The 23,192-nt window shown below is 40.0% G+C and overlaps 1 protein-coding gene and 1 long non-coding RNA gene across 5 annotated transcripts in view; both read left to right on the top strand.

The window, feature by feature from the left end:
- Positions 1-3,198: 3,198 nt before the first annotated feature.
- Positions 3,199-4,278, top strand: LOC121685801. Its single transcript, XR_006023444.1, has 3 exons — positions 3,199-3,375; positions 3,677-3,711; positions 3,979-4,278. It is a non-coding gene; the product is annotated as an uncharacterized LOC121685801 (long non-coding RNA).
- Positions 4,279-10,629: 6,351 nt separating this feature from the next.
- Positions 10,630-23,192, top strand: part of LOC121685567 (probable E3 ubiquitin-protein ligase HECTD2) — a 64,507-nt gene continuing 51,944 nt past the window's right edge. For all 4 annotated transcript variants that reach the window (XM_042066162.1, XM_042066161.1, XM_042066164.1 and 1 more), the window contains exons 1-2: positions 10,630-11,092; positions 21,154-21,238. In XM_042066162.1, coding sequence (XP_041922096.1) covers positions 11,015-11,092; positions 21,154-21,238 — 163 coding nt within the window. In that variant the 5' untranslated portion in view covers positions 10,630-11,014. The remainder of the gene's footprint in view (positions 11,093-21,153; positions 21,239-23,192) is intronic.

The raw sequence follows: 23,192 nt of genomic DNA on the forward strand, positions 1-23,192 counted from the left end.
GACCACATAAAACGTAAGTCGCTGTAGTCCGTTATGTTGAAGAATGTCATTGTTTGATTGTAGATTTTCTCCATGCTTTCTTCTAGACCCTGAGCAGTCCAACAGCAACGCTACTGAAAGAGATTGGGGATCTGGTTAGAAAAACAGGATTCTCAGAGAAGAGGAAAACCCAGACTCAATTAAACACACGAATACGGACCTCAGGCTGATAATGTAATGCAAGTTTTGTCAAATTCATTCAATTGCCCCATCTTCCTAGCCTGGAAAATCCAGACCCTGATAATCTAGAAAGATTAAGGGTCTGGCAAAGAACAGTGTAATGGCCCAACTCGAGGGGCGGCAACAAGCATGCATTTAAAAATGCACTATGACTTGTTTATGACACATTCATGACAGTGTCATGTCACTCTTATGTCGATACTGCCAAGTAAAGTCTAATGATTCTGTTAGTATCACTAACAAACATTCCCTATATATCAAAGCAGATTCCCAACTAAAAAACTAGACAAACCCTCTGGAGTTAGTACACAGTCTTGGCACTGTAAATGGGTGGGAAACTCAGAACGACCAGTAAACGATGTCACTTGTTGCTTCAGGAGCATGGAAGTGAGGGGTGAGACTCGAGCTGTTGTCCAGCTCAAATATCAAACTTTTGGCTGGAACAGCAGATCTTATATACATGCTCTTGTCTCAAATATTCACTTGGTGTGTTGCACGCAAACTAAGAGTGGCCCCACTAGGCCTCACAAGTTTTTAAACTGCTCAAATCAGATCCCAGGAAACTCTATCCAAAAGATAATGGAACTAATGACAGGAAACCTTATATTCATGTACTGATTGGTCATTTTGCAGAGGTCTAATATCATAATTAAGGCATGAACCACGTCCATCAAATGATGCTGCATTGTTTCTGATGAGCTTTCTCTTGCTGCCAGCCCAGTCTACTCTAATCTCTTTTGAGTCTGTTTTTGGTTACACTTTTCTTGATGGTATCTACATAAGAGTGGCATACAACTGTCATGAACGTGTCATAAACATTTATGACATAACACTTCTGTAATTAAGTGTCATTCGGTTTTTGTCATGACAAGTTAGGATTAGGGCTAGGATTAGGTTTAGGGTTAGGGTGTCATGTCACTCTTATGTAGATACCTTCAAGTAAAGTGTTACAGCGAAGCTACACCAGGCGCGTAACTGAAGCGTTCCGTTCGCAACGCGTAAAAGCCATGTTAGATGGTCTATTTTTTTCGAACGTATGCGCCGCTATCACGTCTGGTCTAGCTACTTCCATTGATTATAGTGGAAGCTAATTGTTGCAGCAGACGCAGCGCGAACGGAACGCTTCAGTTACGTGCCTGGTGTAGCTCAGTCCTTACCCTTTTTTTATACATGTTCATGCACAGCAGAGACATGCTGTATATGAGATTGTTCTCTGGCTACAGTATTTCTACCATAGGAGGAAGCTGTGCCTAAGAAATGTGACGCAAATCACATTCATAAAAGAGAACATCCAATCTCCTAAACCGACCATTTACACATTTACAACATCCAGAACTATACAGCCATACATTGTTTACTTTCATCTTAAACACTTAAATAACATCCACCTGCTGAAACTAAAACTAAAAAAGAGTTTTTACTCTTTTTGCAGCATATCATCAGTGCTTTAAATTCACTTACTATCAGACAGTCAGGACAGTCAACACTAGACTATATATCAGATTACAGGATTACAGGTGGTTATTTATTTGAAATTCAAGTTCAGTTTATCCGCACAACATAGTTACCAAACCAAACTCATGAACCTCACACAAATTGTAGTTAACAGGAGTTTCAGACTGTTTACAGCCTGACCATCTGTATATATTTGGACAAATCAAATAAAAAGTGACCCATTAACCTAAAGAAGATAGCAGAAGATACTTGCCACCTTACCGACTGGAGTGGAAAGGAGAGATCATCCCTGTGCCCTGAACGGTGGTGAGCATACTGTGGCATTTGAGATGGGGATCCACCAGGAAGTGATGACTATGATGAATTGCAAACAAGCCAATGTAAACATCAGGAGCTGAAATCTGTTACCTCTGACCAATACAAACGTCCATTAATTAATTACCCTCTGGCTTCATAGAAAGCATAAAGCATAAGTTTGTTTGCATTGTTAAAATGAAAGTTCATTAAGAACATACTTGTATTAAAATCACTGGAGCAAACTTTGAATATAAAAACAAAACAAATGAACATAACCGACCTTATCACTCATTTATGGCGAGAGAGAGAAAAAGAAAGCGAGAGAGAGAAAGAGAGAGTGTGTTCTGAGTGATGAGAGACTGGGGTGTGTTTCCCAAAAGCATCGTTGCTAACTACAGTAGCAACTAACATGGTTGCAACTATGTAAGTAAGATACAACTGTTCCCCAAAACGATAGTGTGAACTATGGTGGTGGAACTTACATAGTACGATGCATCGTTACACTGCGTCAGTGTTTCCCAAAACCATAGTAGCAACTAATGTTCGCAACCACTATCGTAAAGTTGTGTAGTTACAGCTACACCTCTCGACCTGTAGTATGTAGTAAGAACCAGGGCCCAGTTTCCCAAAAGCATCTTAAGCCTAAGAGCATCGTAAAGTACCTCTTACGAATGTCTTAAGATTTGCCGACTGTTTCCCGAAACCATCGTAGCTTAAGAACATCGTGAAAACACTCGTAGATCTACGAGTGCTCCAGAGTTCTCGTTACCGGCTAAGAGCGTCTTTACAGTACTTCTCACTGAGGTCACCAACAGGACAGAGGAATTACAACTTAGAATACATAATCCAATTTACGTTCCCATTCTTTATTGTGTTTATCTGTGATGAATCAGATTTTAACGTGCAAAATAGCATAGCCTACATTTAATGGTCATAATAATGTGATGAAAAGCGGACAAAAATGCAATCAAGTTATGAAACGAGACGTTGCCAGAATAGTTTGCCATTATCTTTGCTAAGTGAAGGCTATATTTTATTAGGCCTATGAGGTAAAAGCAGAGAAAGGAACATGTGGTTTAGTCTGTAGGCCTACTGCATCAAAATCTAAGCCTACAAATGTCCTCACTTTCTTACTCGACTTCTTTCTTATCTTCAAACGTGTTCTTAAGTGACACCGCAAAAGATTATTGCATTGTGCAACAATCTAATCTTAAATAATTACATTGTAGTCGTATGTTAAGTGTGTTTGGATGAAGCATCTGCTAATCATACACATAGCTAACGGTATATGGACTCTACAGCCCATTATGATGTGGTGAAGTGACTGTGCTGTGGCAGAGACTGTAGCGTGTGTGCTTTACATGAGAGAGGTCAGGGGTTCAAGACTGAGTCGATGGGTGTGAGGTGAGTAGACTATGCCTGTGGAGTGGGGTTTGTGTTGTATCTTGTCTGATCACAAGCTGTGTTTAGCGTGTGTATAAGTTAGGCTACTCTTAGTTATTATGTGATCTTAATATTTGAACACATAGCTGAATTATGTTGGTACAATGACATTGGAGAATGCTGCTGTGAAGTTGAGTAGCCTCTCGCTTAGAGAACTTTAAGACCTCTGGGACTTGGCGGATAAGTGAGCATGCAGAATGCTGTGGTCAGTGTCAAAATGTGACATGATTTTCACTGATTTAACTTGTCCTTCATGGCCCAGGGATGGGTAGGCCTGTCATGGGAGGCGGAAAAATGGTAAGTTGCCTTTGCTTTGTGACCTTTCAATCTGTGTGTGTATTTTGATGTCATGGCTCATAGGAAACGTGTGTGTGTGGGAGGGATCATGGGGAGAAAGTGATGATGGGAAAGTTAAGTACATTTACCCCCTCACCCCCACCAAACTAAAATAAATGTAAAAAACATAAACAAAAGGGGAAAAAACAGGGAATGTGGCAGGGAATTGTGGGGTTTGGGTGTTTAGGGGCCAAACATATGTGCAACTAATTCCCAGTGTGCTTCAAGGCCAGCAGGAAGGTGTGCAGCAGCCACTGGAATGACCTCTTCCACCTCCTCCACTAACAGCTCCTCATCAGCCGGCAGTGGGATGTGATCCTGAAGGGCCATGTTGCAGAAGCGCCGCCACCAAAACTACACTGCACGCCTTTGCAGGATGGAGCTTCAGGCCACCAGCGGATTTGCTCACACACCTTTCCACATGCCCAGGGCCCTCTCCACAACAACGCGGGTCCGGCTATGGGCGTTGTTGTACCGCGCCTCTGCCTCACTGTTGGGCTCCTAGATGGAGCAGTTGACATGCTTGTATTATCATAAGGGGTTGATGGAATAAAGTATCTGTAAACTGTATCTGTGCATTTAATAATAATAATGGAATAAAGTATCTGTAAACTGTATCTGTGCATTTAAAATATCATGAAATACTTGTGTGTGGTAACAGTATTCAGTTTTCAGTGTCACAATGAAAACACATAACAAGGGCAACATTGGAAAAATGCTGCATAAAGGCATGAAAATATTCCAGTGAAATGAAGGGCAATGATAAAGTAAAGTATTCATTTATATAGCGCTTTTAGAACAGAGTGAAACCCAAAGCACTTACACAACAACATGTTGTTCAACATTGTTCATATTACATATCCATATTTATTCTGCTCTTACTGTAAGGTAACTGCTAAGATACTGCACATATTTATATTTCATTTATATTACTCTAAACCACCTTCTGCAAACCAACTGTATACTACTGTCTACACTGCACTATATTTCTCTCTCTCATTTCTGCTTTCTCTCCCTCACTCACTCATTCAGGGGTGCGTTTCCCGTACAACTACGGAGGTTAGCTTTTTACTAACGTGGTACGATGCATCGTTCAACTAACCAACATGTAAGTTACGACTGTTTCCCAAAACCGTCGTACTTACATAGTACTTTGTTAGTTTGAACGATGTTGGTTTCAACCAACATAGTTCAGACTACAATGGTTGCAGATGTGTTCGGAGAATGTCGGGCTCTGTCGGTTAGAGCTGAACTCAGGAAGTCACGTCCGCCGAAGTACTGTTCCAATATCAAGCATCCATCAAAGTCTACCAGATTCTACCAAGGAATTTTCAAGGATGCATCCTCAGCGTTCTCAGAACACCCACAATTCTGTGCGCACATTTATGGAGGATTTAAAATCTGTATTAAACAAGGCAGTTTACTATGTATTTAAATGTAAACATTGTCTTTATTGTCACTATGTAAAGTAGCCTAAATGAAGTATGGGCTCAGGTTATTTTGACAACTTTGAACTCTCACAACATAATCGTGTGAAGGCATTTAGGAAAGGTATTTGAATATTTTCCAACCAGTGTGATTGTGAGCTAATTAGTACATGTTTCTCTTTACGACTGCTCTGCGATTTGTTATAGCAAACAAATAAAACATGTATTTCGTAATTTAATTCATTAACGTGGGAGTATGACAGTGGCGCATTCATTGTTTTTCAAAAAGAAGCAGGTATGAGACATGATTTTCAATAACGCACACCTGCAGCTTCCTGCACACTCGCTAGTCTGTTCCAAGGACTAGTTGCACGAAAGGCTCTCCGTGAGCTTGTTTGTTTCCTGTGGTGTTTGAACCTGCCGATATTCCGAATGTAATTAGTGTGTACCATACATGTCCTTCTTTATTGTAATGTGATTCACTAGGTTCAACACCCAACCGGGTCTGTGCAGACACTAATTACATTCAGATTCAAACACACCTGGCTCCACAAGAAACAAAACAAGCTCACCAAGAGCCTTTCGTGCAACTAGTAAATTGTGTGTTTTCCGAATGCTAAGAAGCCTTAAAGGATTTGACTCGGCCGGGCTCAGTTCTACCAAGCAAGAATCCTCGAGGATCCTTGACTTTGAGTAACAGCTAGAATGTACCTGGACTGGCCAACAGGCACTCTGTCCTTCTACAGTGTTTCCTCTGAGACACAAACACACACCTGCACACATTCTACTTAACATTCACTCAGCCGCTCTACCCTGGGCTTGCCATTTAGTCTACTGACTCCTCAAGTGTCCCTGTGCCTGATCACATGAGCTCCTAATCCAGGAACACCAGAGTCTGCAGAGGAGTCATAGGCCCTTTCCGATTTCCGAAACTAGTTTCTTCACCCTCTCCCTAGCCACTTACACTTCCTCTGCTCGTTCATATGGAGGATCCGCCATCTTAAAGGGACACCAGGCAAGCCTGATGCTTTTTCTCGCTGCTGTTCACACACCCCTCTGCTTTGATAGAAAATATTGATAATTAACATACAAAAAACACTGAGATGTTTTGATGAAAAATATTTGTGATTAGCATGGAATTATTTGATGTTATATTTTCACTGAAGCATCATTGTATCAATGCAAACTGTTACAGTAAATAAACTCTTGTTGTATTTGTTTTTTCTCTTGTTGAGAGACATGCTTTGACAAAATAACAAACTAGCAAGTGATATGTCATCTCATATATGTATTTATTTATTCTTGGGTAAATGCATGATGTTGATAAAGTACATGGGTTTGGTTGAAATTTAACGACACCAACTTGACATTTTGTGGAAAAAAAAGAAAATAAATGTCTACTGATGAGTGTCAACTATCACTACAAAACAGCCTATTGCTCTGCTCCAGGAAACAACCCATGTACTGGTCAACATTCAGCAGGCATGAGGAAAACTACACATACTAAAATTCTCACCTGTGCAGCTATCTTATTCAGTGCCCCCCATTAGGTTACAAAGTGTAACACATGTTAAATAGCATACTTCCAGCACAAGCAGCATACAGCTTTATTTCTAATCCTCATTGATTACATTATTTCAGAGTTAGTTAAAGTAACTAAGTTATTTAGAGGTAAAACGTCAGTGAAGTGAAGTCACATAAAAACCAACCCTTCTAACGGAAACACCCTTCTCACCTCTAAGGAGGGCCATGGTGGGCAGCCGCCCCATTTGCCACCCCTCTGACTGCACTACTGTGCCCACTCATCATCTCCAGATTCATTGGAATCACCCCATCTCTGGAAACCTGGGTTTTCTGGCACATATTTACTAATAGTATAATACTACTGCAATTAATATAATAATATTGACTAATGTAATACCATAAACAAGGTCCATAGGTCCAAGGTCTTTGCAAACAAAGCATTAGTGCGTCATCTCAATGCCCATCATACAGTATGTCACATGGTACCTTATGTTCTTGCATGATACACTTTGAATCATGCAGCATCATTTAAATTAGGGTGATATTCCTTTTCTCCAGTAGAGGGCAGTAGCAGCACGATTCTGCTGTCTGTAACCTTCTGTACTCCCCATGGTTTACTTGTCCTGAGGTTAAAAATGACCCACCTTCACTAAGTGTGTGTCATATAAAACAACACAATAGAATTTTAAACCCCTAATTTAATGCGACTTTTAATCAAAGTGTATTTTTGATAATAAGTTGCAAATGACACTGGCATTGTCACTCCTTGGTGTTTTGGTCGTGAGGGAAAGCAACAGGCTGAGGAGAAAAAAAAAGAGATAACACTGCTTATTAGATCCATTCATCCAGAGGACTGGATCTCCCTACTGGAATATCTGATCATTACACTATGCTTCTAAGCAACAAGGAGGCAAGTTAAAGAGCCAATCAGAGTAACCCTTTTCCCGACAGCTCTGACACTGCTTTCAACATGTTCAATCAGTCACAAACAAGCTGACAGAGGTATTTTGTGATGCCAGTGTTGTGTACAGACTATCTCAGACTATTCTGATATTGCACTATTCCTTCCCTCTCTTCAATTGTAATTGTACATTTGTATATTGTCTCTGTGACTGTGCCTGTTGTGGTGTCCATGACCATGCAACAAGGAGGCAGACATCACCAACTACCCCCCCCCCCCCCACCACCCTATCCTGTGTTCTATTATTTATTTAAATGTTATACAACTTATACATAGCCATATTATACTGCTCTTCATACTATTTATCATGCACATACACTTATTGTTACTATTATGTTTTTTTTTTTTTTAATAGGTTTCTATATCAGTATTTTTTTTATATTTCTTACTGACCTTTCTGTTTGTATTCTTTATATGTTAAATGAGTGTTGTACTTTGAGAGGAAAGATTAACCGGAGTCAAATTCCTTGTTTGTTTACGCAAACCTGGCCAATAAAGCTGATTCTGATTCTGATACACCACACACTGACTGGAGACACAGAAATTGACAGGCCATTGATGGGCCAGACGTTATAAGTCGTCCAGCTATTGGCTAGGTATGCGTTGACCCTTACTCCTTCACCTTCTTACTCTGCACCTTCTCCTTGTCCTGCCCAATCCTCCTCCTGCTCAAACACTTCCTCTAGATCTTTCTCCATAAATCATCCTCTGCTGGGCACACCAAAATACAAACCTAAATAAGTATAAGTATAAGTAACCTGAATTCTCTTTACAATAACAAAGCTCTGAATGACTCTGAAAGCCATCATTGGGCACAAGTGTTGGAATACACCTTCAAAAATGTGTGTATTTCAATGGTAGTGTTTAGAAAATGACAAATAAAAGTTTTTTGTTTTTTAATTCTGAATGATTTGTCTAATTTAAGTACTGTAAGTGGCTCGCCTGTTAATCTTGTTTTGCCAGTGTGTATTTGACATAAATAGTAAGGATCACTACACTACTTCTCTAAACTGAGCCCTATAATTTCAAACAACCTCTGAATACAGTTAGGAACTAAACTATACTTTGTACATTGCTTGCATGGTTGCTAATTCAAGTCCTGCGCAGAACTAAATAAGGGAATCATATGGTTGTACCCTGAAGTTCCTGTATGGGTTAAATCTAATTTGCACTAAGTGAACTCCCTCATTTGGAGACTGTCTGCAAGAAAGGCCAGGCAATGCATATGGATTTAATCTGCTGTTAGACCAGAGGTCAAAGTCAGAGGCAGTAGCAGAAGCTCAAAGCTCTCTACCTCTCTCTGTGTGTGTGTGTGTGTGTGTGTGTGTGTGTGTGAGAGAGAGAGAGAGAGAGAGAAAGAGAGTCTATTGAACAGAAGGTGGCATGTAAACAGATTCATCAACACCCTTGTCCTCTGAGCTGCACACAGTGCGATTTTCAGCAGGGTGACAGCGCTTTACCACTGCTGTGTTACGCAACACAGCATGTCATGTTATGGCCTCTCTTGAATTTCCCCTGGGGATCAATAAAGTCTCTCTCTCTCTCTCTCTCTCTCTCTCTCTCTCTCTGTGTGTGTGTGTGTATCTATCTCTCTCTTGGGCTGGTGTTCAAGCGCTGCTCCTGGCCTCTTGTGAAAGAAACGCTCTACATGGTGATGTCCTTCCTGAATGGGTGTGCCTGGGACACATGGCACGCAGATGGTGTGTGTGGAAATAGAAAGAGAATATCAGAGAGCCCTGTGACCAGGAAACACACACAGAAAAAGAGAGATAATCGTGCATTGGTCAGCTAAACAATACAACAAAGTAGCCTATACTTTATTTACGCCTAACAACAGCCTATATTAATTTGGTCAACTTTATACACCCCTAACAAGGCTAAAGTTCTGTAATCGATGCCCCTGTGTCATTCTCTCTCCTGCGCAAGCAAACAAAATGTGTGCGTAGTAGCCTATGCGTAATTCTTCTTCATAGTTGAACAAATGCATTTGGTTATTTTAGAGAAAAAATATAAATTGCCTGTCATGCAGTTTATGGGCTACAGTGCAGAGTTTGGAAGTTATGGTAGGCCAACTTGGAGTGAATATACCAACAGGGGGAATTCTTTCTCTACTCGTAGCTGAGTAGCCTGGTAGGCCGATACACACAGTGTATACACTATGCTGGTGCCACTGAATCGTGCTCTCACGACAACCACGCTGTCATCTTAAATAGTCTCACTGTCGCCTTCAAGCAAGCAAAACGATGCTTTGAAAACATCTTTCGCTGAAAGGGCAATGGGGAGCAACAGGACAACAGTGGGCTACAGAGACTGACAAGTCCGATGGTAGAGCTAATGTTATGAGATTGTTAAAATACGGGATATTTACGGGAAAATATTAAAACGGGAAGACAGCAGCAAAAAAGTCAAAATACGTGAGAAACCCGGAAAAAACGGTAGGGTTGACAGCTATGACACATACACACACACACACACACACACACACACACACACAGAAAAATAGAGATATTTTAACAATAATGACTACTTGCATATGCAAATGTGCTGAGATGAGTTTGAAGGCAGGAGTTAGAGTGAACTATATGGCATCTTTATTGAGGCACATTAATGGAGACAATACAGACTCATCTGATGAGAATACAATTACAAATGATCTACTTGTCCATCATAAAAATACCTAAATTACAACATTCTGTTAAATATGTGATGAAAATTATGTACAAGCCCTAGCTGTTATAGATAGTCATAGATAAAGTGACTTTATTCGTGCTTTGACTTAGCCTAATCGTTACTTAGCTGCTTGACTTAGGCTACTTCAATTTTGCATTGAGTGCGAAAATAATGCTGGCTCAGTTTTCTCCGAACATCAGCACCATTACGGATGCGCTGTGACGCAGACCTCGTCCCCAGGCATACGCGGCCAACTCTGTTTCCAAGCTTTGGTTTCTACGCGCCTCCTCCTAACAACATGGCGCTAGGGAACAACTGTGCTGCCCGTGCAGGCGAAACAACAACATAAGCAATACTCAGAGGGAACGAAATGGGTGAAATATGCTCCCCCAGTCCTTTTAAGTACCATTCGACCGTTTTTTTCCGGACTATACTGCCTGCTACACGTGACTTGAGGAAAACGACCCGTTTCTGTAGCATCAGTTCAGTGCGTGAGAAACAGGTTGAGTGAGTGAGAGCACACCTGCCTCACGACGGGACCCTGAAGATGAGTCTTGACAATATGCGTTGTTCTCTGGCCACCGAGTAAGAAAGGAGTTTTCATTTTCGAGTCGTCAACCAACTGTTAACAAATATCAACAAAGTTATTAAGTATTCACTCTAATTCTACAAGTCCTTAGAAATGAACGAGGAGAGTGGACTAGAGATGGACCACAAGGTCAGAGAAAAATTGCCTCCCATATTAACTGCACCTTCTACGGTAAGTCCTCTGACATTAGCTTGTTTGTCTTGTGTCACTCATAATTGCTATTTTTTTTATTAAGTGCTTATTTTTTAATAAGTCTCTGGTATTATTTTAGACAGAATTAGTTGTCAATTTACACTTTGCTCATTTTTACATTTACATTTTGCTCATTATTACATTTTACATTTGGCTCATTATCACGACGTTATCAGTGCATTGTTTACCTAAAAACAACAGCAACAAAAAAACAGGTGTAAACATGTGTAACATGTTAAAACATAACACGACATCTGTATTTTAGTCAGACTGTTCCCAAACAAAAAATACAAAGGAACAATCAAGGTAATTTTGCGACTTGGATTAATAGCTATTTTAAAAGATTACTATAAATGTGTTAATTTTTTAAATTATATTACTAATATTTGCATTTTTTGATAGGCTATATGACCTTACTTTAAACTGTTAATTTTAATGTTAATGTTAAATTTATTGATGCCATAAGAAGTCTCGCTCGACAAAAGCCTCTGCTAAGAACCGTACACTTAAATAATTGGTTATTTATGATTGTATATAATGAAATAGTGAAATAGATCTCTTTATTTTTTAGCTGGAGCTTAAATAATGGGATGAGATAGATATTTGTCTAGCATGTGGTCTATGTAAACAAACGAGAGATTAAATATATAAACTCATTAGATTGGAGGGATTACGTCTAATGTACCTGTGATTTACGTTAGACAATTAGATTGGAAGGATTCCCGGCACAGGGGTTCCACGCACACACACATACTGTACATATTCACCACCACCCAAAAGGAATTCTAGGATTTGGCCACCCAATCGGGGAGCCTCATTTTTTCACCTCTGAGTAATGTCTGGAAATGTCATAATGGTCACCCCCCCTCCTCTCTCTGTCTCTCTCTCTCCTTCTCTCTCACTCCATCCATCCATCCTTACTAGATCATGTCCTCCCTCTACATGGCACCCTTCTCTCTCTTTCTCTCTGCACCTTCTCTTTCATCTCTCTCTGATGGCCTCCTCTTCCTCAGAGGATCCTTCAGGAGAATCGTGGTGGTGGGAAATGAGAGGTCTTGGGGCTAGACATGTTTTTACACAGGCACAGGCACGGACAGTTATGTGCTCATAAAGTCATGTTTTTATACAGGCACAGGCACGGACAGTTATGTGCTCATAAAGAGTTGTTGGGCTGTTAGACTAGGAGAGAGGAGAGTGTGTAAAGAGAGGAGGGAGGAAGGAGGAGTTTGAAAGAAAAGAAAGGAGATTGGGAAGAGGTGGGTAGGATCATGGAGAAATTGGGTTCATTTTGTTGTTTTGATATGTCCTGTTGCACAGGTTATCTTGTGCTCTATAATTCAAAGCACAGTCTCTCTCTCTCTATCTCTCTCTCTCTCTCTCTCTCAGTCTCTCCTTCACTCTCTCAATTCAATGTTATTTTATTTTTTTACAGTTCATAGTGCTTTATTGGCATGACAAATAAGGTATTTGCATTGTCATATAAAGGTTAAGGAATAGAAGGATCATGAAATGTAGTGTTAAACTAGTGTCCTTCATTCTCTCACTCTCTCTCCCCCTCTCTATCTCTGGGTTTCCTATCTATTCCCTGTTTGTCCTCTCATCTAAAAGGCCAAAGGGGATAATGCCGACTGCATTATCGCTAACAAGCGCTTACCCATACTTCAGATACCTTTTCTAAACTCTTAACACAGACTCACACCTAGAAAACACAAATGGATAATTTTTTTCTCAAAAACACATTTTGTTAATTATATTACTAACACATATTTCTCTGCACACACTAACTTTACCAAAACACTGGAAATCTGACTCAAAATGAAATTATTCTGTCAAAGAATGACACTTGTTTTCACTTCACAAGGTACACGCATTCAATCAAAGTACACCAGGGGTCCGTTGCACAAAAGCAGAATTAAGACATCCGGGATAAGTTACTGAGCTGCGCTCAATGAATCCGAAACAAGAGCGTACAGGCTTAATTGGTTGCACAACGAGCAAGCCAGGATGCGCAGACACGGATTCATCAAGCCAGGTGAAACCTATCCTGGATAAGTGCGCGCTCACGGCTCCCTCAAATAGACCCCGCCACCGATCACAGATTCACTGATTCACCATGGCAACTAGAGCAGCTTCATTGCTTCTTCTACGGTGTGAAGTGGGTAGCGATAGCCTTTTCACAACAGCAACAAACAGCAACACCTCTGTTTAGGAGAATATTGCAGCTAGTGCCGCGACCACCACGCGCAAAATGGTTAGGCACTCCCGTGACGTCATATTGTCGCATGACAGGTCAGGAATGGGGAGTATGTAAGAGTTAATTAATGATCACAAACGTTTAAATAATGACAGTGGGTCTAGGTATATATGGGTCCAGTAAAAAGCAAATCAGTTTATTTTTTTCCTTTACTGTTTACTACAGGAGGTACAGTAGAAGTACTGTTTACAGTATGATGGAACAGAAAAAGTTTTACAGTATTGCTTTCAGTAAACAACAAAATATCCATGAAACACACAAGAGCATTCCGAACAAAAAAACAACAGCAAAAAGCCCAGATAAAAAGGGGGAGGGGGGGGACTAAAAAAAGCACAAAATTACTGCATCTAATCTCTGCGATCTTCAGGGTTAGGCCACATGTTTTCATCAGCATCGCACTGATTACATGGTCAATGATAGTGGCACGAATTTCATCACTTGCAACCTTTGGAATGCCACCACCACGCATTCTTACACCTCTACCTTGCCCTCTCTTTGGGCCTGCTCTTTTCCCTGGCCCTGCTCCTCTCACTGCTCCTGCATCTCTCACTGCTCCTGCATCTCTCACTGCTCCTCTCACTGCTCCTGCTCTTCTCCCTGGGCCCCTTGCTCTTACTCTTCCTCATCCAGACATTACAGTGTTTGTCTTTTTCTGTTTCTGTTTCTAAAAATATCACTCCTCAAAGTCCTCCTTTTACTGTGTACGTGTCAATGTAATAGAAAAAAATAACCCCTGCCACTGAGTCTAAACCAGACTGGAATCAGCTATGGTTGGCCCAATTTACCCAACATAAATCAATTGTGTGTCAATTATTTAATTGTTTGTTTATTATCAGCTGAGATATATTGTTTTGAACTGATATCATTGCAGAAGCAGAGGTTTTTATACTGTATCTAAAGTTTGGAATATTGTTTTTGCTATTGTGGGATGTTGTGTGTTAACATTCGTAAATACTGCAAAAACAATCCATAATTTTGTTGGGAGGTATAGCTTGTCTGTTAAGAAAATGTAAGCATTGTGGAAATGCGTTCACTGACTGCATATCGTGTAAAAACGACATGAAATGTGTGAATGGTATGGCCACAAAAGACCGATGCTGTGCTAACTGTATTTAGAGTTTTGAAAATGTGACAACTGGTTGGACAAACGCTTGTTAGCGACTGAAAAAAACTGTAATGTCAAATAATGCTTTAGGAAAGCCACTTGTGCCAGTGTGCATTACAAACAAACAACGTAATGATTGTAATTAAAAGAAGAACAGTCTGTTCAGCCCGGGTATTGCCCCAAACAATGGAACCTTGGTATGAGTGGTCTGGGGTCTATTAGAACTGCTTCTATAATGACCAGAGGACATTTCATGACTTTGAAATTAGCCCAATATGTGTGTGTGTGTGTGTGTGTGTGTGTGCGTGCATGTGTGTGTGTGCGTGCATGTGTGTGTGCATGTATGTGTGTGTCTGTGAGTTTCTGTGTGTGTGTGTGTGTGTATGTGTGTGTGTGTATGCGCGCACATGTGCATGTGTGTATGAGTGTGAGTGCATGTGTGTATACGTCTATGTCAGTGTGTGTGTGTATGTGTGTGTGTGACAGAGAGAGAAAGAGGAGTGTGTGTGTGTGTGTTTGTCCTTCAATCGAAGGTGTGTCAGGTAAAGTGTGCGGTATGATGTTTGATGTGCATGGTGTTTTGTCCTGGCGAGGGCATGAAAGAGGTGCATTGTGCTGAAGCCCTGGATAGATGGAAAGCTGCTTTCATCTCATGCAAATGTAGCCCACCGTGTGCTGTGTGGTGGAAAGGGCTCTGAGCATTTGGTGAAATGCTCAAGGGCAACTCCACGCAAAACTGTCACATCAATAACGCCAACTAAATACCATGACATTGTGTTGGCGTTATAGATGTGACAGTTTTGCGCGGAATTGCCCTCAAGTTGATTTCAACATGCGCGTGGTTAAGGTGCTTGTTTCATGCTATGAATAAATAGTTGCGCTCACGTATTTGTGCGGTATACGATACAGTATTATACGATAGGTGCGGTATATGATACGGTATATGATACGATACTGTAGGTCCGGTATACGGTATGATAGGTGTGGTATATGATATGTGCTGTACATGATATGATAGGTGTGGTATACGGTATGATAGGTGTGGCATATGATATGATAGGTGCGGTATACGATGCAGTATATGATGCAGTATACCATACGATAGGTGCGGTATACGATGCAGTATATGATGAAGTATACCATACGATAGGTGCGGTATACAATGTAGTATAAGATGCAGTATACCATACGATAGGTGCGGTATATGATGCAGCATACCATACGATAGATGCACTGTACGGTGCAGTATAGACCCTGTCAACTACATAAGCAAAGATGTGCATTCCTAATGCTTTTCCAGTGGCACAGACAACATTATGGTAGCTAATATGGTTAACCTGGGGACAAACAAAAATGAAAAATTGATGTTTGCCACTACGGCAAAGTCTGATACATTTTCATTGAAAAGTAGTCTACCTGCACGGTTGCTAGGTTACGGGGACGCTGGCGAGACACGCCGCTCCGTCTGGCATCATGTTTTTGTTTGTTTTTATGTAATGTTCGTAATTTTATGTAATGTCATGTTTATTTTTTTGTATTGGTTTGTCTAGTTAAATGTTTTCCCTATTTATTTACGTTATTTTTGATAGTTTTTGATAGTTTTAGTCCTTTTTACTGCTTTTAAGTCAGCTGATGTCGTTGACGTTTGTCCATTGGGAGCTTGCTATGGCTAGCTTTTGCCCTAGCTGGGCCTCTGACATCCTTCCATCCATCCGTGAACGGTGCTGCACTTCACTGTCTGATCGAGGGGATCTCTCAGGACAGCTGGACCTACTGTAGGCTACTCTGCGAAAGATCTGCCGTGGCCGCCGAGCTGTTGCTGACCTGCGAGCTGCCATGCCAACTGCAGACTAACGTTAACGGTGAAGAGCTGCAATCTCACGGAGCAACAAACGGTCGCTGTTAAAAATCCACCGAATTGTGGATCTACAAGATCACCCACTACTTCAGACTGTGCTTCCAGTGATCTCCAGACTGCAAGGCGTAACGTTAACGCTATCTCCAGACTGCCAGTGAATTCACCTGGTTAGTCAGTTGCTAAAGAACCTTGTTGCCGTTTCATTGGTTGTGAAGACACAGCTCTGTGTGCAGTGTTCACGGGTCATCATTGCCCTTGGACATTTTCAGCTGGTTTGGAAATTGGACTGATTTTAACATCACCTTTCCCCCTTTTATAAATATATTTTCTTTTTCTTTTTTTTTTTTTTACTTTTTATTTCTTTATTTGTTTTGTTGTCTGTCTTGTATGTCTTGGTGTCACGGGTACACTGGCGACTACGCCGCTCCGTCCGGCATATTTTGTATTTGTTATTTTTTAAATGTATTTGTCATGTCTTGATGTCACGGGCACACTGGGGACTATGTTGCTCTATCCGGCATCTTTTGTCTTGTTGTTATGTGTCTTGTTTGTGGAGTGCTTTGGGTTCCACTCTGTGCATGTTAAATGCGCTTTAAAAATAGAACTGACTTGACTTGACTTGACTTGCATTGTGTACACCGGAAACCCTCCAGGAACAGATTGAAAAGTAGCCTACCTGCATTGTACACGGGAAACCCTCTAGGGCAGTGGTCCCTAAACTACGGCCTGCCACCTCATTTTGGGTGGCCCCCCAAAACATGTCCGTGGTATATACCAACCCCGCCCGCACGGGAGTACGACATCGTCAAACTATAACCTCCGCAATTTCCCCCATTCGTTCTCTATGGCGAGTCTTAACAGTACACATGTAATACTCTTTTTGTCCACTGGTGGTTGTTTTGGCGCTGTTTCGCGTTTGCCATCAAAAACGGAATGAAATGTAGGCCTATCTGCAAACAATGTAAGAGGCCTATGCTGACTGCATCAGTGCTCAAAGTATTCTAAAAGTTTATAAATGAATTGTTTTTTTGTTTTTTTTATCCCACCACCACCCCCCCGCAATGGAGGACTATTTTTCTTTTTCTTTTTTTTGTCTCTTTTTTCTTACTTTCTTTTCGTTCATTATAATAATGATCATAAGGAGACAATACAAAAATACATCACTCATGAAAAATAAGAAAATAATCAACAAATAATAATCAACAAAAACAGTAATATCATCCTCCCTCTGCTTTTAGGAAGTGTGCCTATTTAATAAAGCATTCACTTATTTATCATATTTATTTATCTATTTGTCCGTCCACCAGTCTTACTTCAATCTATCCATCTTTCTGCTTCTTTAAGTTTAGCCCATCTTTCAGCATACATAACTTTTTTTGATTCATATGCCATTTGACATTCAGTTTTACAATACAGTTTAATATAATTTTTAAATCTTAATAATAATTAATAATAATTTTAGGTGTTGATCTAAAAATAAATATTTTTCCAAGTAGAATAATTATATTTTGTATATTATTTGTCTCTGACAGGTTACCAAGTAACACTGTAAACATATCTATGTATAATTTAATGTTATTTTTAGTTAGCCATTTCTGGACTTCTAACCAAAATAACGCAGTTGTTGAACAATACCAAAATAAATGGTCTACTGTTTCTTCTTCTTCTTGACAGAAACGACAGTTTGGAGATGATTCTATTCCCCATATGTAAAGCATTTTTTTTGTTTCCAAATATTTATATATCAATCTGTATTGGAAATATCTTGTTTTACTATCCAATGTTGTTTTGTATAAATTTCTAAATACCTGTTTCCATGGTATGGGAGTATCCAACATTCCTTCCCAACTTGCAAAAAGTTTATGTGGTATATTCACAATCTTATTTTTTCCCAAATAAAAACTATATATTTCTTTATTTATTTTAATTTTAGCGATCCATTTTGCTGTTTTCATATGAGGTCTACATACCAAATATGATTCAGGCGATTTTTTAATGTATTTTTTCCATAATTGAGGTATTGATCCAATTAGTTGATTATATTGTTGCAATGTACCTATGTCACCAAACTTTTGTCTTACCTGTATATATGATAGGATTCTGCCACCCTCCACTATGTCCTTAACAAAAATAATTCCTTTTAGGAACATCTGTTCAAAAAAAATTGTATTTCCTCCCATCAATATGTTGGAATTTAACCACAGCATTTGCTGTAGTACTTGCACCGTGTTATCTGGTGGATGGTACTGAAATTGCAACCATTTCATCAAAGCTTCTGACAAGAATCTTGAGATTTTTTTTCAAAAATTGGATGAGCCTTTTGCAGGAGTTGACTTGAAAGCCAATTGTTATTAAAGTAAAGTTTTGGTATAAGGGAAGCTTTTAATGATATGTTTAAGGCTTTCAGATTCAGTAACTTAATTCCACCAAATGCATAATCGTTATGTACATATACACGCTTAATTTTATCTTTTGTATTATTCCATATGAACTTAAATATCTTTTGCTCATATTCTTTAAAAAAAGATTCACCAGGAGTTGGTAGTGCCTGCATGAGGTATGTGAACTGTGACACTATCAATGTATTAATCAAGGTTGTTTTACCATAAATTGTTAATTTATTGCCATACCATGGTTGCAGAATTTTAGACACTCTACTGAGCTTATTATTAAAATGAATTAATGCAATATTTCCTATGTTTTCTGGAATATAAATTCCTAATAGGTGTATAGAACCATCTGTCCATTTGATCGGTAGCTCACAAGGAAGAGTAAAATTTGTTTTCTTTAGTGGACCGAGTCTCATAATATTACATTTATCATAGTTAGGTTTTAGTCCAGACATTTTTGAAAAATTATTTAGATCTAATATTAAGTTTTGCAGAGACATACTATCAGAATTAATCATAAAAGTTGTATCGTCTGCATACATAGAAATTTTTGATTGTAAACTTTGTGTTTTTAAAGCTATAATATTATCTCTATTACCTCTAACCTTATTTGCAAGAATCTCTATTGCTATAATAAATAGGTAAGGGGATAAAGGGCAGCCTTGCTTCACTCCTCTTTTAAGTATAATTGACTTTGACATATATCCGTTGTTCATTATTTTACTTATTGAACAATGGTAGATCACTTTGATCCAAGCTATCAGGGTTTCCCCAAAATTAAAATAATTTAAACATTTGTATAAAAAGTCCCATTTTATTTTATCAAAGGCTTTTTCAAAATCTGCAACAAAAATGAATCCTGGCTTTTTTTTATTATCATAATATTCTATTATTTCTAATACTTGTCTAATACTGTTGGAAATATTCCTTCCTTGTATGAAACCTGTTTGATCTTGATTTATTATATTTTGTACAACATTTTTAATCCATGTTGCAATGCATTTTGCCAATATTTTAGTATCATAGTTGTGTATGAATTTTAAATGAATTGTTAATAACTAACTAACTAACTTATATTCAAGTCATATTTCTGGGACTTTCTGGGATAATCATTTGTTCAAATGTTCATACAATGTATACAAGTTCAGGTGAGTGAAAGTTAGAATGGTGGTCATTTCAGACCACTTCAGCACTTCATAAAATTCTCATAGTTTGAGAACTTTACATTTTCAGAGTTCAGTGTTCACACATTTTTAATGAAATATACTTTTGGGACTACCTGCTAATACTTTTGGGAATGCAAAAGTCTTTTTATTAGTATTATTTAATTTGAGTTACATTTTACACTGATATGGCATGATGGCAATATAAACACAGCTAACAATGATATTAAATTGCAAAAGCCTATAGATTAAATGTAATGGAATACATTTACTAAGGTAGACTGCTGTTGTTCACAGCACTAAGCTATTTATGGTTACTGATATACTCCTAGTCTCTGGCCCTCTCTTACAGCCAGGCATAGTAAGCTGGCCCTTGGAAGAAAAAGTTTGGGGACCACTGCTCTAGGGACAGAAAAGTAGTCTACCTGGATTGTGTACACCGGAAAGTAGCCTACCTGCATTGTGTACACCGGAAAGTAGCCTACCTGCATTGTGTACACGGGAAACCCTCTAGGGACAGAAAAGTAGCCTACCTGGATTGTGTACACCGGAAAGTAGCCTACCTGCATTGTGTACACGGGAAACCCTCTAGGGACAGAAAAGTAGCCTACCTGCATTGTGTACACCGGAAAGTAGCCTACCTGCATTGTGTACATGGGAAACCCTCTAGGGACAGAAAAGTAGCCTACCTGGATTGTGTACACCGGAAAGTAGCCTACCTGCATTGTGTACACGGGAAACCCTCTAGGGACAGAAAAGTAGCCTAACTGCATTGTGTACACCGGAAAGTAGCCTACCTGCATTGTGTACACGGGAAACCCTCTAGGGACAGAAAAGTAGCCTAACTGCATTGTGTACACCGGAAAGTAGCCTACCTGCATTGTGTACACCGGAAAGTAGCCTACCTGCATTGTGTACACCGGAAACCCTCTAGGGACAGACTGAAAGTGCCCATAGAGGACATGTGAACTAAACTGTGTGGGACATTTTCCATGATCCCTGCCTAGAAGCATTTCTGAAATTTGTGATTTTCTGTCAATTGTGAAATGTACAATTAAGAGTATCCTGAAAGCCAACCATACACACACACACATAAACACACACACACACACACACCCTGGTGTATAACCATGTTTCTCTGTGTGTGTTTGGCAGGGGTGTGGGCAGGGTGTGAAGAAGCTGTACCCCTGTCAAACGCGCGCACACACACACACACACACACACACACACACCCTGGTGTATAACCATGTTTCTCTGTGTGTGTGGGCAGGGTGTGAAGAAGCTGTACCCCTGTCTCAGTGGCTTTACCTTCAGCCTCCAGCACCGCAGGCCAACAACCGTCTGCTCACGCTTTGGTGAGTCAGCAGAATAACATTTTTTTCATTCAATTCATATTTCCCTTAGGGGCATTCATATTTAGGGACTTTCATATTTCTCTTATCCCTTAGGGGCATGGGCAACAAATAATAGTTTTATGTCTGGTGTGCATTGAAGATGTCACCAGAAATGACACCAGAAACCCCATGTCCCGTTTAGGGCTCTGCACTTACAGCACTTACACTTACTGTAGGTAATGATTTGCCTTTTTACTAATAAACTATTATGTGAACTAATATGTGAATGTGCTTAGGTTATGCTAGTGTTGCTGTTCTGCCAGGGGTGGTAAGCTGCTCTTCCTCACTTTTTCCCTTATTCATGAATTGTATGATGCTTAGAGAAATGAAGGGGAAGACATAGAGAGATGGGGCAGAGAGTGAGAGAGAGAGGGAGAGGGAAAGAGAGAGAGGGAGAGAGAGAGAAGAGATGCGGAGAGAAAGAGAGAGAGCCAGGGGTCTTTGTTTTGTCTGAGGAGGGGATGATCTACTGAGTGTTTCATACAATGTAAGCGCTGGTGCTCACACACACACACACACACACACACACACACACACACACACACACACACACACACACACACACTCTCTCTCTTAAGCATTGGTTCTCACACATACAGACACACACACACACACACACACACACACACACACACACACACACACACACTCTCTCTCTCTCTCTCTTAAAGGAAAATTCCGGTATTTAGCACTTTCTTTTCTGGTTTGCTTTGGATGAACTAGAGTGGTGGACACCAAAATTTTGACGATTGGTCCTGTCTCGACCTTTCTGACTCGTTTTGAATCGCCTTTGACTACTCAGAGTGGTTGCCAACAGGCATACTGTAGTAGGCTACTCAAACATGTCCTAAAACAACCCTTAACGTTCGTTTTCAAAACTGTGCAACTCACCGAGTGGTTAGTGGTGTTCGTTGATGTTCCAAAACAAGTAGCGTAGCGAAATACAGTTTCTGTCGTGTTTTATTTGGCATTTTGTAAAATCCCATTGATTTCTGTTTGAAGACTCACGTTGATATTACTGCGCCACCGTCTATGCTTCAGGTTCAAATATTGAGCGGAAGTTTATACGCGGTTGTGAGGTGTCTGAATACATAGTTCCACAATAGGCCTAGCAAATAAGACGGCTGGAAATCATATATTGCGCCGATATATTTGCTTTTAATAATCAACGAACACCACTAACCACTCAGTGAGTTGCACAGTTTTGAAAACGAACGTTAAGGGTTGTTTTAGGACATGTTTGAGTAGCCTACAGTATGCCTGTTGGCAGCCACTCTGAGCAGTCAAAGGCGATTCAAAACGAGTCAGAAAAGTCGAGACAGGACCAATCGTCAAAATTTCGGTATCCTTCACTCTAGTTCATCCAAAACAAACCAGAAAAGGGACTCAAAGTGCTAAAAACCTGAATTTTCCTTTAAACCTTGGTGCTCTTCACTCCAGCTACTGATGCCAGAAGAATTATGCAAACCTCCCCTAAATCAAAGCCACATGAGGATAACTTGCTTTTCAGCACTGATACACACACACACACACACACACACACACACACACACACACACACACACACACACACACACACAGACACTCACACACATATACACGCATACAGACGCACACATACACACACACACACACAGACACTCACACACACATACACGCACACAGACGCTCACACACACACACAATCACACACACACACACACACATACACACACACACACACACAGAAACTCACAGACACACACATACATGCGCACACACACACACACATACACACACACACACACACACACACACACACAGAAACTCACAGACACACACATACATGCACACACACACACACATACACAGACACACACACTGCTAACTATAAATTCTTAGTTACACATTCTGAATCTGCCTTGAACATTATTCT

The sequence above is a fragment of the Alosa sapidissima genome, chromosome 16, assembly GCF_018492685.1.
Source record: "Alosa sapidissima isolate fAloSap1 chromosome 16, fAloSap1.pri, whole genome shotgun sequence".
NCBI classification, from domain to species: domain Eukaryota; kingdom Metazoa; phylum Chordata; class Actinopteri; order Clupeiformes; family Clupeidae; genus Alosa; species Alosa sapidissima.